Genomic DNA, 15,173 nt, shown 5'->3' with positions numbered 1-15,173 from the left:
CTGTATACTTCCAAATGAAAACGGAGCTAGGGCTCTACTTTGTTTGAAAAGGAATACATTTCCATTCCCTTGGTTGTAGGAAAAGAGAAGTGGGACCTTAAATGGAGGTGCAGACAGGACCCAGCAAGCCGAATGCTGGTGTGACGAGGCCATGTCCAGTAGGAGACCTTACTGCCTTAGCTTTCCCAATTTTGTGTAGACTGGATCAAGATCCAGAAGGCCAGCAGCAAAAGAGAGTGCTTTGTGCTGCTAATTTAACAAAATGAGCATGCCAGGAGTTACAGTAGAAATGAAGACATCTGAGTGCTGTCTAGACAACTGGTGGAAATTTTCAATAGAAAAAAAAATTAACATCACTATAAATTCAGTTTTGACGGAAGCAGAAGACTCCAGAACCATGAAAATAAAGGTGATTGACTTGATTTTTCAGTTGTAGACTGGTTGGGTTGGGTTAATGTTGGCTTGGAAATGTTAATGATGCATAGTAGACTCTATAGTAAAAATCCTATGTTTAACAGGCAGAATAACAACAGTGTTGCTGTGTAGAGTTACCGGAGAGTTATTTTAATATTGGCCCCTTTCAGCGGGTGGGCAGTGGTAAGTGCCAAATGTGTTGTTTTGTAATGGATATTTCACTTCTGCCCTGTGCCACATCTGGAGATAGGTTTCTGGAACTTGTGCTGTTATAAAGTAAAAAACCCCTGGCAGAAGGCATCAGTAAAGTCACGGATGTTTTGGAGTTAAGAGTGTGGAACACTTGCATCTATAAGTGTTTGTCCTGTGTTTTTGCTCAGGTCAGTAACAGACAAAAAGCATGATGGTGTTGGTTTAATAGCAAATGGTTAGACTGAGAAACAATTTGAGACCACTATTTTAACATTTTTCTTACTGTCCAAGATTCAGTCACCGTGCGTTTACTCAGTAAACATACCTACCTAGTTCACAGTCTCCCGATGCTAGAGTTCAAGACAGGAGTGAAGCACACTGATCAAAGAGACATCAGCGGAAAGATAATGAAGAATCTCCCAGCTCTGTTCCTTAGCAGAGACGGCAACAACTAGAAGCCAACTGTCAGGCTCTAGAAAACAGGTTCATCCAACGAAGAGAAAACTCAGTCAAGAAAATCCATCTTCAAAACAGTAGCTAGATTCTGTGATGTTTTCAGCTCCTCCCCCTTGTGACAGTGATTTTTAAAGCTGTAAAAGCCAAGGTCTCATTCATAAACGGGATGAAGTGGAAGAGACCCTACCTGTAGATTTGTGTACATCTGGAGCCCCTCTGGATAGTACCCGAGGTGCTAATACAAGGTGCTTGGTTGGTTGGATTTGTTTGGTTTTGCCTCACTTGGGAATTGGTGGGCACTGCTTGTAAAAGCTGCAAGGATCACAAATGCCAGAGTCCAGAGAAGATGGGTGGAGATGGAAAATTGACCATTTGAGGGGAGACACTGGGAAGTTAGGACATTCAGCCACACATACAGAGGCTTTAGAATGGCACAAATGTCCAGAGAAGTCACTTGTTCCAAAGATCTAACACTGTGACCTTTCAACTGTGCCTGCTCCCTAAGCTCAGTGAGTAACTACATGGCAAAGGGTTTCCCAGCCAGTTTGGAGAAACTGGTGTAAAGGGGGATTGCTGTATTAATAGTTGAATACAAGGGGGAGGGGACGTCAAATGAAGGGTCACACAAAAAGGACACTCTAAAAGGCTTAGAAGTAAACACAAGTGGGTGATATCTTTTGTTAAAAAACAAACCAGCAAACATTGAGATAGAGTGGAGGTGGGGTGGGGTGGGGGTGGGGGGGTGATATTGTTAAAATGAAGTAACAGGCACTCCGAGGAACAGAGAAATGAGGTCGGCTGTTCAAAGAATCATCAAGAAAAACACCAGCAAAATGGCTCAGCAGGTAAAGGTGCTTGCCACCAAGACTGACACCTGAGTTTGATGTCCACGACACATGCTGGAAAAGGAGCACTGACTGATGGAAGTTGTCCTTTGACCTCCACACATATGCTGTGGCATGCATTTGAGAGTTCGAACACATGATTGCAAAGGAAGCAAGATAAGCTGGTACATTCTCTAACAAAGTCCAACATTAAACTTACTAGAGACTTAAGTATGCTCACAGGTTTACAGGAAGGTGACAAGGGACAGAATCAGTGTCCACAAAGAAAGGATTTATGAAAAGCTTCCCCTGCCCCCCCCCCCAAAAAAAATGACCTCACCAGAGACTTTCAGGGGCCACTGGGGACAGGAAGGAACAATGTGGAAGAAAGCTGGAAGCAGAAGAATATAAACGGGTGAACCCAGCATGAAGGATTTGTGGGGCAGACAGACAAACCACTGGCCAACACAGCACTGTTGTTTTCAAGGAAAAACAGGAAAGCCATTTGGTAAAAATTCTTTTGTAATTAAAAAAAAAATCACAACTATAAGTTGAGGGAAACTACACCACCATAAAAACCACCATGAAAACACCCATGGTGAACTTCCTATCTGTTGGACAGGCTTCTCTTCTAGGATGGGAAGAAGGATGCTTGCCTGCACCATTGCCAGTCAACATGGGCTGATTGGAGCAGATAAGCAAGTGAAAGAAAGGCATCCACCATATACACAAACAAAAGAAAAAAATGCACATGGTCAATCTTACTACGTGCTGAAAAAGCCGTGGATAAAATCCAACACCCCTTCATGAAAAAGATCTTGGAGAGATCAGGGATACAAGGAACACACCTACCATAATAAAAGAAATACACAGCAAACCGACAGCCAACATCAAATTAAATGAAGAGAGAAACAAAGTGATTCCACTAAAATCAAGACAAGACAAAGCTGTCTACTCTCTCCATTTCTATTCAATATAGTACTTGAAGTTCTAGCTAGAGCAATAAGACAACAAAAGGAGATCAAGGGCAGATACAAATTGGAAAGGAAGAAGTCAAGCTTTCACTATTTGAAGATGATGTGATAGTATACATAAGTGACCCCCAAAATCCTACCAGGGAACTCCTACAGCTAATAAACACCTTCAGTAATGTGGCAGGATACAAGATTAACTAAAAAAAAAAATCAGTAGCCCCCCTATATACAAATGATAAATGGGCTGAGAAAAAAATCAGAGAAACATCACCCTTTACAATAGCCACAAGTAATATATCTTGGGGTAACTCTAACCAAGTAAGTAAAAGACCTGTATGATAAGAACTTTAAGTCTTTGAAGAAAGAAATTGAAGAAGAAAGCAGAAAATAGATCTTTCATGCTCTTGGATAGGTAGAATTAATAGTAAAAATGGCAGTCTTACCAAAAGCAATCTACAGATTTAATGCAGTCTCCATCAAAATCCCAACACAATTCTTTACAGACATCGAGAAAACAATACTCAACTTCATATGGAAAAACAAAAAACCCAAGATAGCCAATATAATCCTTTACAATAAAGGAACTTCTGGAGGAATCACTATCCCTGACTTCAAGCTCTACTATAGAGCTATAGTAATAAAAACAGCTTGGTACTGGCATAAAAACAGACATGTGGATCAATTGAATCGAATCAAAGACCCTGATATAAATCCACACACCTATGAACAGCTGTTTTGTGAAAAAGCCACCCAAATTACACAATTGGAAAAAAGCATCCTCAACAAATGGTGCTGGCTTAACTGGATGTTAACATGTAGAAGGCTGCAAATAGATCCATATCTATCACCATTCACAAAACTGAAGTCCAAGTGGATCAAAGACCTCAACATAAATCCATTTAAACTGAACCTGATAGAAGAGAAAGTGGGCCAGGCGGTGGTGGCGCATGCCTTTAATCCCAGCACTCGGGAGGCAGAGGCAGAGGCAAGAGGATCTCTGTGAGTTCGAGGCTAGCCTGGTCTCCAAAGCGAGTTCCAGGAAAGGCGCAAAAATACACAGAATAACCCTGTCTCGAAAAACCAAAAAAAAAAAAAAAAAAAAAGAAGAAGAAGAAGAAGAAGAGAAAGTGGAAGTAGCCTTTAATGCATTGGCACAGGAGACCACTTCCTAAATATAACACCAGTAGCACAGACACTGAGATCGACAATTAATAAATGGGACCTCTTGAAACTGAAAAGCTTCTGTAAGGCAAAGGACACAGTAAGACAAAATGACAGTCCACAGAAATGGGAAAAGATCTTCACCAACCCCACGTCTGACAGAGGGCTGATCTCCAAAATATATAAAGAACTCAAACTAGACATCAAAATACCAAATAATTCGATTTTAAAATGGGGTACAGAGCTAAACAAAATTCTCAATAGAAGAATCTCAAATGGCCAAAAGACATTTCAAGGATTGCTCAACTTCCTTTGTCATCAGGGAAATACAAATCAAAATGACTCAGATACCATCTCAAACCTGTCAGAATGGCTAAGATCAAAATTACTGATGACAGCTTATGTTGGAGAGGATTTGGAGCAAGGGGAATACTCTTCCACTGCTGGTGGGAGTGCAAACTTGTATAGCCACTGTGGAAATCAGTATGGTGGTTTCTCAGAAAATTGGGAATCAATCTACCTCAAGATCTAGCAATACCACTCTTGGGCATATACCCAAAGGATGCTCAATCATACCACAAAGACACTTGCACTACTATGTTTGTAGCAGCATTATTTGTAATAGCCAGAACCTGGAAACAACCTAGATGCCCCTCAACCGAAGAATGGATAAAGAAAATTTGGTACATTTACACAGTGGAGTATTACTCAGCGGTTAAAAAAAAAATGGGATCATGAAATCTGCAGGCAAATGGATGGAACTGGAAAAAAAATCATCCTAAGTGAAATAACCTAGACCCAGAAAGACAAACACAATATGCCCTCAGTCATAAGTGGATAGTAGATGTAAAGCAAAAGGATAACCAGCTACAACCCATAGTCCTAGAGAAACTAGGTAACAAGGAGGACTCTAAGAGGGATGCTTGGATCACCTTGAGAAGGGGAAATAGGGGCTGGAGAGATGGCTCAGAGGTTAAGAGCACTGGCTGCTCTTCCAAAGGTCCTGAGTTCAATTCCCAGCAACCACATGGTGGGTCACAACCATCTATAATGAGATCTGGTGCCCTCTTCTGGCTGCAGGCATACCTGCAGGCAGAACACTATATACATAATAAATAAATCTTAAAAAAAAAAAAAAGAGAGAGAGAGAGAGAAAGAAGGGGAAATAGATGAGTTCTCCTGGGTAAACTGGGGGGTGGGGGCAGGGGAAGGAGATAGGGGATGGGAGCATGAGGGATTGTGATGGTTGAGTTGGGGGAAGGACAGAGAGGGAGAGCAACAAAGAGATCTTGATGGAAGGGACCATTACAGGGTTAGGGAGAAACCTGATGCCAGGGATAATACCAGGAACCCACAAGGATGACCCCAGCTAAGACTCCTGGCAATAGTGGAGAGGGCGCCTGAACTGGAGTCAGATTGGTGACTACCCTAATTGTCATCACAGACCCTTCATCCAGTAACTGATGGAAGCAGATACAGAGATCCACAGCCAAGCACTGGGCCGAGCTCCAGGAGGTCTAGTTGAAGAGAGGGAGAGGGATTAAATAAGCAGGGTGGGGGGGTCAAGATCATGATGGGGAAACCCACAGAGACAGATGACCCAAGCTTGTGGGAGCTCACGGACTCTAGACTGACTGCTAGGGAGCCTGCATGGGACCACCTAGACACTCTGCATGTGGGTGACAGTTGTGTAGTTTGATCTGTTTGTGGGGCCCCTAGCAGTGGGACCAGGATCTGTCCTTGGCACATGAGCTGGCTTTTTGGAACCTATTCCCTATGATGGGGTGCCTCACTCAGCCTTGATGCAGCGGGGAGGAACTTAGTCCTGCCTCAACTTGATATGTCATGCATTGTTGACTCCCATGGGAGGCCTTACCCTTTCAGAGGTGTGAATGGGAGGATGGGTAGAAATGAGATGGGAGGAGGGGATGGGAGGAGAGGAGAGAGAGAAAACTGTGGTTGGTGTGTAAATTAAAATTTAAAAACTTAATTAAAAAACAGTGGCCTGGGACTTACACAGGTCTTCAAAGAAGATACATAAATGACTAGCAAGCACTGGCAGTGTGGTCAACTTCACTGATGCACAGAGAAACTCAAGTTAAACCCCAAGGACACATCACCACATATGACAGTGGGGTCTTCCCTCTCCCTGTCTCTCCTTCCCACTCCCCTCCCACACACGCAGTAACACAGATGCACAAGAAGTGTTGGACCCCGGACTGCCAGTAAGACTGTAAAGTGGTGGATCTGTCAGAGAAAACAGTATGGTCCTTGTCAAATTACAATTTGATCCAGAAATTCTACCCGGAATGTAATATTTTAAAATAAAAGCAGGGGTCGGTGGTATATATTGAAACATCACTGTTTACAGAAAGTCCAGTTGGAAATAATCTTTGCATAGTATACATAGTATACAGAGTGTAATACATCTGCACTGAGTAATACTGAACTGTTATTAAAAGAATGGGATTTTGGTTAAGTATAGATGAGCTTTGAAAATATATTGAATGAAATTAGCTGGTTACAAAGGACAAGGAGTATATGTCTCCAGTTACTCTGTTGGGTTTGAGGGGGGCTTACATAAAGGGGGACTTAAAGAAGTATAAAAATTCGGTGTGGGATGATTGAAATGCTCTGGGGAGTGGTCGTGGCCCTACACAGAGTGAATGCGTTTCAATGCTGTTGAACTTGACTCTTCCAAGTGGTTTAAAACACTAAATCTTGAATGGACCAGGCTGGCCGTGAACTCACCGAGATCCACTGGTCTTTGCCTCCCAAGGGCTGGGATTAAAGGTGTATGCTATCATCCCAAGTATTAGTACATCTTAAAATTTTCCAGTTGAGCTGAACTACCCTGAAAGTCCTCTCTGAGGACTGCCTCGGGAGAAAAGCAGTCAATGGTCCTGTCCAGCTTAGCACTTACAAACAAGCAGAATGGCAAGATATCTTGAAAGGTACAACAGTGGTATTTAAATCCTGGGAACAGCCATTTAGTTGGACTTAAGGCTCGCTCAGTAGGGAACTGATGCTTGGCTCTGTAAACCTAACTTACAACCTGTGGGTGACGAGCCATGGACCCTAGAAGAGGACCGGCTACTACCATCTCACAGACACAGTATAATTTCTAACTGCATTCTAAATATTTATCTTTATACTTGCCCATAAATGTTATCATCAAAGAAGATGTTTGCTGTAGATAGAGATCATTACAGGAATCCACAAAGTGGTCAAAATGCAGAGAACTTACTGTGGTGACCAGCCCCAAGTGATACATCAACGACCCAACTCATTCACCTAAGGCTCAGGGAACATGGAGGAAGAATGGGAGGAAAGAAGCAGAGGTCCAGAATGGGACATCTGCCGTGAGACAGTGTCTTTATAATGTGACAGGGAAGCTGTGCCTGAGAAACCTTGACAATATGGCTGCCTAGACAAGACCTTACAGATGACACTACCAGTTGACGTGATAGTGTGGATGGGGGAAGTCTTAAAAAACTTCACTTCTAGAAGAGATACAGGCAGTTATTGGTGGCTGAGAGAGAGAATCAGTGTTCTCCAGGGATAAGCGCCCTCTGATAGGCTAAGAAGTCAGCCCTAAGCATATATGAGCAACACAAAATGACCTCAGCAGGTTGTGTTTAGAAGTATGTGTATATGTATGTGTGTATAGATACATATCTATACACATATACATATATGTATATATATATATACATACTTACATATCCATCCATACACACACACATACACACACACACTATATATATATATATATATATATATATATATATATATATATATGAAATAAAAAAAGCCTCAAATTCCCAAATTTTAAAAAACATCTAAAAAGAAAAGAAAATCCCAACTGCTCAAAAGGAAAATGCAGCGGTGAGCTGCAGCAGGGACAGAGTCTTCGGTGGCTCTGCCTGCCAGTCTGAGCTACTTACTGTAGGGTCGCTGTGTCTGAGTCGGGAAAGCGCCAAGGGAAGCCATCCATCAGCAGTTGTCAGATCAACAATGGGGGAAGGGAGGGCTGAACTTGGGAACGGGAGGGCTGAACTTGGGACGGAGAGGGCTGCTGGACGGAGACTCGGTGACCTGGAATGGTGGATACACAACAAGCATTTGTCAAAAATGCAGAAAACCACACAAAGGAACTCTAACCTTTGGGCTTGAGCTAACTCAAAAGCATCAGTGTGCCTCGCTGGGGCAAAGCATTTACTAAAGGAGCTGAGAGGGGGCGGCGGGTGGAAACTACTCAGATTTCTTGAGCAAGCCTCCACTTACTATGGAGTCACAGCCTGCCAAACCTTCTATAGGCTGAGAATATTCATGAGTCAAAATGCATTTAATACACACGTCACCCAACAAAATGTCGGGGTTCAGCCACACAGCCGATGGAGCCCGTGGCTGTCCAGATCATGGGCTGCACGGAATCATGGGATAGTTTGCTGCCGACGGCCAGAACCCAATCTCTTACCACATACTTTGAGTTTGTGGAAAGATGAAAAGTCCAGTTTCTACTGGATGAGTACCAGCTTCACTAAGGCGGCAAAGCTGCCTGTGAGACCACCTCGGAGTAAAACTCTAAGTTGGGGGCTGCTTCTTAATCGGAAGTCTTCTAAAGCAGTTTTAGTTGAACATGTGAGGGCCACTTTGTCTACTTACCTCAAACCCTGACACTCCTGGTTTGTTAATTAATGACGCGTGAGTGGAGAGTTTACGAGACACTGCACTCATAGGGCCTATGCTGGATGATGCTGTTTGGAAAAGCCTGCAGGCAGGGGTTAGGGGTCAGAGGTCAGGGGTCAGCTGTATCTCAGCTGTGCTTTAACAGTCACCAGCTCCGGACCTCTGCAAGAAGGTCTTGGAAGTTGCTGTGGCCTCTTGTCCACTGTGCTTTGTTGTGCCCAGATCGTAACCCCCAGAGAGACCACCAAAGATGAGCATGCCAGAATGCAAAAGCAAGGTTTAATTCTGCATATACAAGCCTAGGCAGGGACTTCGTCCAATACATCCAACACAGTGGAGGCTGGAGGAAGTGTCCACCTGTCTGCAAGCTCAGTTTTTAAAGGGAAAAAATCACAAGGTTACATCATTTAGGGGTGCTAGTACGGGCACAATTCTGATTGGCTCGCTTCTAGGGACTTCTAGAAATTACTTCTAAGGGAGTGGTTGCCCGCCACCATTTCTCATTGGCTGCTCTCAGGTGGGAGCATTTCTGTGGTCAGTTACCCTGGAAACCAGGGAGAGGACATTACATAGTGCGGCAGGCATTACCTCGTGACTATTTGTGACTCTGTACTTTTACACTTCCTGGTTTCTGGGATCTGAACTGACTGGTTTCAGTAACTAATGGCCTATTCCTAGAAGGAGAAATCTTAGGCCTTAGTTTTTGGGTGAAAGCATTTTGGTCTTATTTCTAAGATGGCTCATTTTGGTCTCACAGCTTTAGTGTAACCTCAACAGGAAAAAAAAAATGTTCTGGCCTGACCAATTAATGTTGCCTCCTCCAAAGAGATGAAATTTGCTTTCTGCAAAATATGCACCAAAAATTACAGGTCAGGTGACGAAAACAGGTCTGGAACTTGGTAAAAAGTTCTGGATCGTTTATGTCAACTTGACACAAGCTAGAGTCATTTGAGACGGAGAGAACCTCAATTGAGCAAATGCCTCCCTAAGATCTGGCTGTCCGCAGGCCTGCAAGGAATTTTCTTAATTAGTGGTTGATGGGAGAGGGCCCAACCCACTGTGGGTGGGGACGTCCCTGAGCTGGTGATCCTGGGTGTGGGCAGGAAGTCACAGGTTCCATAAGAAAGTACGGTGAACAAGCCACAGGAGCAAGCCAGTGAACAGCACTCCCTCATGGCCTCTGTGTCAGCTCCTGCCTCCAGGGTTGAGTTCCAGCTCTGGCTTCCCTCAGTGGACTGTGATCCAGGATATGGAAGCCAAATAAACTTTTCCTCCCCAAGTTGCTTTTGGTCATAGTGTTTTTTCACAGTGCATACATCTGGTAACCCTAAGACAGTAAGACCTGTATTGACGGCAATCCTAAATTTCTTCTGGTATAGCTCTTCCGCCTGTATTTGCATACAGCCTGATCTTCTGGAGGCGTTTTCTCAACTGAGATTCCCTCCTCTCAGATTCTAGCTTGGGTATCCAGGTAGCTGATAGGTCTCAAACCTGAGACAAATAGCTAACCAAGGTGCCTGTCTATCCTATCTAAGCAGTCCTGGCTGCCAGGTTCTCCCAGCATCCCCCAGTCCCTACCTGTTACAAGGTAGAGCTGGTATACCCTGCCCCCTACCCTAAACTTCTCCAGGGGCTGGGCTGCCCTTCCCAGCAACTGCCCTTTCCTATATAATCCAGCCATTTTGGTTACCCAGCCTTTTTGTCTGTGGGTCTACCCTTTCCCTTCCTGGCCTCTTGGTCTGGCTCTCCCCTTGCCCTTCTCCTCACATGGCCTGACTCCTGGGGTCATGTTCGCTCTCCCTTTCATCTACAATAAACTTCCTCCTCCACCATACCTACAAGCAGTCCTATCCTTCCTCTTTTCTTTTTCTTTTTCTTTTTCTTTTTTTCATTCAGTAGCCAACAGTGAAGTGAGGTGTTTTATTTTGATTTTTGTTTTTTTGAGACAGAGTTTCTCTGTGTAACAGTCCTGACTGTCCTGGAACTCACTTTGTAGACCAGGCTGGCCTCAAACTCAGAGATCCGCCTGCCTCCCCCCCCCCCCAGTGCTGGGATTAAAGGTGGGCACCATCTCCGCCACCACCGCCGCCACCCCCCCCCCAGCTGGTGAGGTGTTTTATAACTCAGTACTTCTTTCACTAAACAAATTTTCATCCTTTTCTTTCTTCAGACATTGCTCAGGATTTTGGCCCGTTTTGATTGTCCTGTCTTTGCTAGAGGGATTGTGTTGGGCCACCACACCTTGCAGGGTGTGTTACTTCCCCTCCCCTAAACAGACTGCCTTGGATAGGACTGTTAGCAAGCCTTCTGTCTAAGGAGAGGAGAATTAAGACATTACCTTCTCTCGCCATACGGTTCACTTCCTGCTTGTGTGAGGTGACGGAAATAATGCCCTTCACTGGGTGTGTCTTCAGTGATCTCTGTGACCTGCGGAAAGTAAGGTTGTACGTGTGCACTCGGTTTTCTGCATACACACACACACCCTCTCACCTGCATGTATAAACCCGCAGCTTCTGCTTGTGGCGGACGGCTTGAGGTGAACTTACCTTGGACATCCACACCCGCAGCAGCTGCCCTGAGGCACCTGTGCACAGTCACATCCCCACGCTACTCTCAAGTGCTCGCCTCTGCCTTCCTGCACTCTCTCTGCTGCCTAAAGTTCTAACAAGCTTAATGATGGAATATTATTCACAATTACAAAGGGCGGGTTAGGGCAAGAGGGCCAGAGCGAGTCGCCGATAGCAAGGACAGCAGCGGACACCAACCATGGTAGAAACAGCAAACACGAGGATGGGAGAATCCTGGGGACAAAGCTGCTCTGGCCAGCAATCCCCAGGGACCTGTGGAAGGCCACGTGCAATAGGGAACACGGGCTTGGAGGCCAGCATCAGGGCCCAGCCATGCAAGGAGCAGAAGTGACTCCATAATAGTGCCCTGTGACCTCTGCACACCCCACTCTTACACATGAAAGAAAGAAAAGCCCAGGTTTGGAAGCCAGACACATCCGGGCTTTAAATTCTTGCTCTACTATTGTCTAGATGCAAAAGCTTGACCTCTGAGCCTCCATTTTCCTCTGGATAGAAAGGGCCACTTACTTCAGGCTCTCAGAAGTTGTCACATCTGAAACAGACACAGTGGCAGGCCCACACAGGCACAGTGACTAAGTCATGGGCATCAGGGACATGAACAACATGATATAGGGACTCGAAGCTGTGGGTTTTCTAACTAAACTAGTAAGGAGGGTTGTAGATGTAACCAATCGTCTTATTAAAATAAGAAACACAGAGCCAATGTAAAAGAGAAAGCCGAGAGGTCAGAGCTCAGAGATAAAATCTTACCTCCTGCAGTGCTCCTAACTTCCCCGAGAGAGAGCTACTTCCTGTTTGTCTGTGTTTAAATAGTCTTTCTGTTCTGCCTTCTCATTGGTTGTAAACCCAACCACATGACTGCCTCATCACTGCCTGTAAGTACTGCCCTCCAGGTCTTAAAGGCGTATGTCTCCAATACTGGCTGTATCCCTGAACACACAGAAATCTACCTAGCTCTTCTAACCACCACGCTCTTGCTATGGCTCTAATAGCTCTGACCCCAGGGCAACTTTATTAACATAAAATTAAAATTACATTTCAGTACAAATAAAATATCACCATAGAGGGTTGCCGAGAGGTCTGGATCCCAGAATACACCTGTTCCAGTCCCTGATGAATCAAGGCTTTAGGGATGGTGTCTTTCATCACTAGGGTTGAATATGTCCTCTGACCTTTATAATTTTCACAACACAGGTCTGAGCTAAGGCTGTTGAGCATGTCCTAGTGTCTGTAATGGGCTCATCTCAGAGTCCGGCTTTATCTCACCACGCAGACCTCATCTCCTTTGCTATGTTATGGCCTTAGATACCAACATCGCTCGGCCTTGGAGAAGTGCCTGGTCAGATAAACTAATTGTGTAAACTAAGCCTGATACCCATCCTATCTTGGCTTTTGATTGTTATGGTCTTAGTGTCTTTTTTCCTCCATTAAAAAAAAAAAACACTCATTTTGGGCTGGAGAGATGGCTCAGTGGTTAAGAGCACTGGCTGCTCTGCCAGAGGACCCAGGTTCAATTCCCAGCACCCACATGGCAGCTCACAATTGTCTGTAACTCCAGTTCCAGAGGATCTAATGCTCTCACACAGACATACATGCAGGCAAAAAACATCAGTGCACATAAAATAAAAATAAATGAATCTTTTTTTTAAAACCCTCATTTTATCCAGGCATGGCGGCTCATACCTGTAATACCAGGACTTGGGAGGTGGCAGCTTTAGGATTATTTAAGTTTGAGGCAGGCTCGAGCTACTTAGTTGAGTTCCAGGGCACCCTGAGCTGTGGGGTGCAACTTAATCTCAAAGAGAGTAAACAAAACCCTAACTAATATGTCAAGAAAAAAGCAATTTGAATTTAAAACTCTCGCCAGTGTAGGGTGTATTTTACGTGTGGAAAGCCCGCAAGATCACTTCCTAGCCTTGTTATTATTTTTTAAATTGTGTGTATGTGGCACGGGAGGGGTTCTGTCTACATGAGGTCAGAAGTATAGGACCCTCCTGGAGCTGGAGTTACGGGTGGTTGCGAGCTGCTCAGCAGAGGTGCTGGTGGCAGACCTGTAAGAGCAGTATGCGCTCTTACGCACACAGCCATCTCTCCAGCCTCCTCCTCTTCTTACTAACGTGTCTTTGCAAATCGGAAAGGGATAAACATGTTTTATCTGTGCTTGGTTTGTAAAAGGCAAGCAGTAACCGAGTTTTACTACTCTATCAACTACTCTGGGAACCATATCCAGAGGAGCGCTGGTGTGGATGGAGTGAGCGCTGGTGTGGATGGATGGAGCGCTGGTGTGGATGGATGGAGCACTGGTGTGGATGGAGTGAGCGCTGGTGTGGATGGATGGAGCGCTGGTGTGGATGGAGTGAGCGCTGGTGTGGATGGATGGAGCGCTGGTGTGGATGGAGCAAGTGCTGGTGTGGATGGATGGAGCGCTGGTGTGGATGGAGGGAGCGCTGGTGTGGATGGAGTGAGCGCTGGTGTGGATGGATGGAGCGCTGGTGTGGATGGAGTGAGCGCTGTTGTGGATGGATGGAGTGCTGGTGTGGATGGATGGAGCGCTGGTGTGGATGGATGGAGTGCTGGTGTGGATGGAGCGCTGGTGTGGATGGAGGGAGCGCTGGTGTGGATGGAGTGAGCGCTGGTGTGGATGGATGGAGCGCTGGTGTGGATGGAGTGAGCGCTGGTGTGGATGGAGGGAGCGCTGGTGTGGATGGAGGGAGCGCTGGTGTGGATGGAGTGAGCGCTGGTGTGGATGGAGGGAGCGCTGGTGTGGATGGAGGGAGCGCTGGTGTGGATGGAGCGCTGGTGTGGATGGAGTGAGCACTGGTGTGGATGGAGTGCTAGAGGGGTGCCCATGAGGTCGAAGCTCACAGCAGAGCACTGCTTCTCTACACACCCCTTTTGGATTCTGTTTGTGTAAACCTTCCCAGCTAACAGCACAATGATAAAGCTTTGCAGTTTTTTCTGAGGACTTTGACTGGCCAGGTTACCATTAAGCACTTTACCAAATACTATGACTCCAGACATAATTCCAGAGTAAGCCAAGCATCAACCAACCATCCATCAAACCACTAACGAGAGTCACCACCACTCAGCGACACAGTAAGAGACACATTCTCTTAGTGTCTTGAAACTGATCATGTTGGGCACACAGAAGCTCAATGCATCACCTGAGAACATCATTCATGATGGTGTGTCCTTCACAATGGCTGACTTCATGGTGAAATATGTGATAGAATTTACTGTTTTAACCATTGTCAAGTTTAGTGACATTAAGTAAAATCACATAAGAGGAATGATCATCATCTTCAAAAATGTTTCATTATCCCAAACTAAAACTACACATTAAACAATAACTCTCTCCACAGTCCCTGGTAGCCATAGAGATGATTTTCTGTCTCCATGGGTCTGACTGCTCAGCATCCCATCTTAGTGGAGTTACATAGTGCTTACTTTGGCGTCTGGCTTTTTCACTTAGTGTAATGTCTTCAGAGTTCATCCATATGGTAGTATTAGAATTACATTTCCTTTTAAGGCTAAGTAATGCTCCATTTATATGCATCCACTTATTTCATCTCTTCATACATCACTAGATATCTGAGTGCTTTTCCACCTTTTTACTATTATGAATTCACCTCCTGTGAGTGTGGGTGTACAGATATTTGCTCATGCGTGTAGCTCCCAGTAGTCAACTGTTGGATAAAATGGTGATTCTGTGGTTTTAAGACCTGTCATACCATTTATCAAGGCGACTATAATATTTTCTATTCTTACCATCAGTACACAAGGGTTCCAGTTTCTATACATCCTTGCCAATACATGGTCTTTAAACAGCCATTGTCCTAGTGTATGAGGGGTCCACACTCCCCTTTTTATGT

General features: G+C 44.9%; 1 protein-coding gene across 1 annotated transcript in view; it reads right to left on the bottom strand.

Moving 5' to 3' along the window:
- The window catches only part of Nrg4 (neuregulin 4), a 75,754-nt gene that overhangs the window by 3,664 nt on the left and 56,917 nt on the right, over positions 1 to 15,173 (bottom strand). Inside the window, exons 6-7 of the mRNA XM_028865132.2 lie at positions 11,052 to 11,140; positions 7,969 to 8,119 (exon numbers count right to left, since the gene is read on the bottom strand). Of these exons, the coding sequence (XP_028720965.1) occupies positions 11,124 to 11,140 (17 nt within the window). The 3' untranslated portion in view covers positions 7,969 to 8,119; positions 11,052 to 11,123. The remainder of the gene's footprint in view (positions 1 to 7,968; positions 8,120 to 11,051; positions 11,141 to 15,173) is intronic.

The sequence above is a fragment of the Peromyscus leucopus genome, chromosome 7, assembly GCF_004664715.2.
Source record: "Peromyscus leucopus breed LL Stock chromosome 7, UCI_PerLeu_2.1, whole genome shotgun sequence".
Classification (NCBI taxonomy): Eukaryota; Metazoa; Chordata; class Mammalia; order Rodentia; family Cricetidae; genus Peromyscus; species Peromyscus leucopus.
The sequence above is the reverse complement of the archived record's forward strand: the minus strand, read 5'-3'. Positions and strand labels throughout refer to the sequence as shown.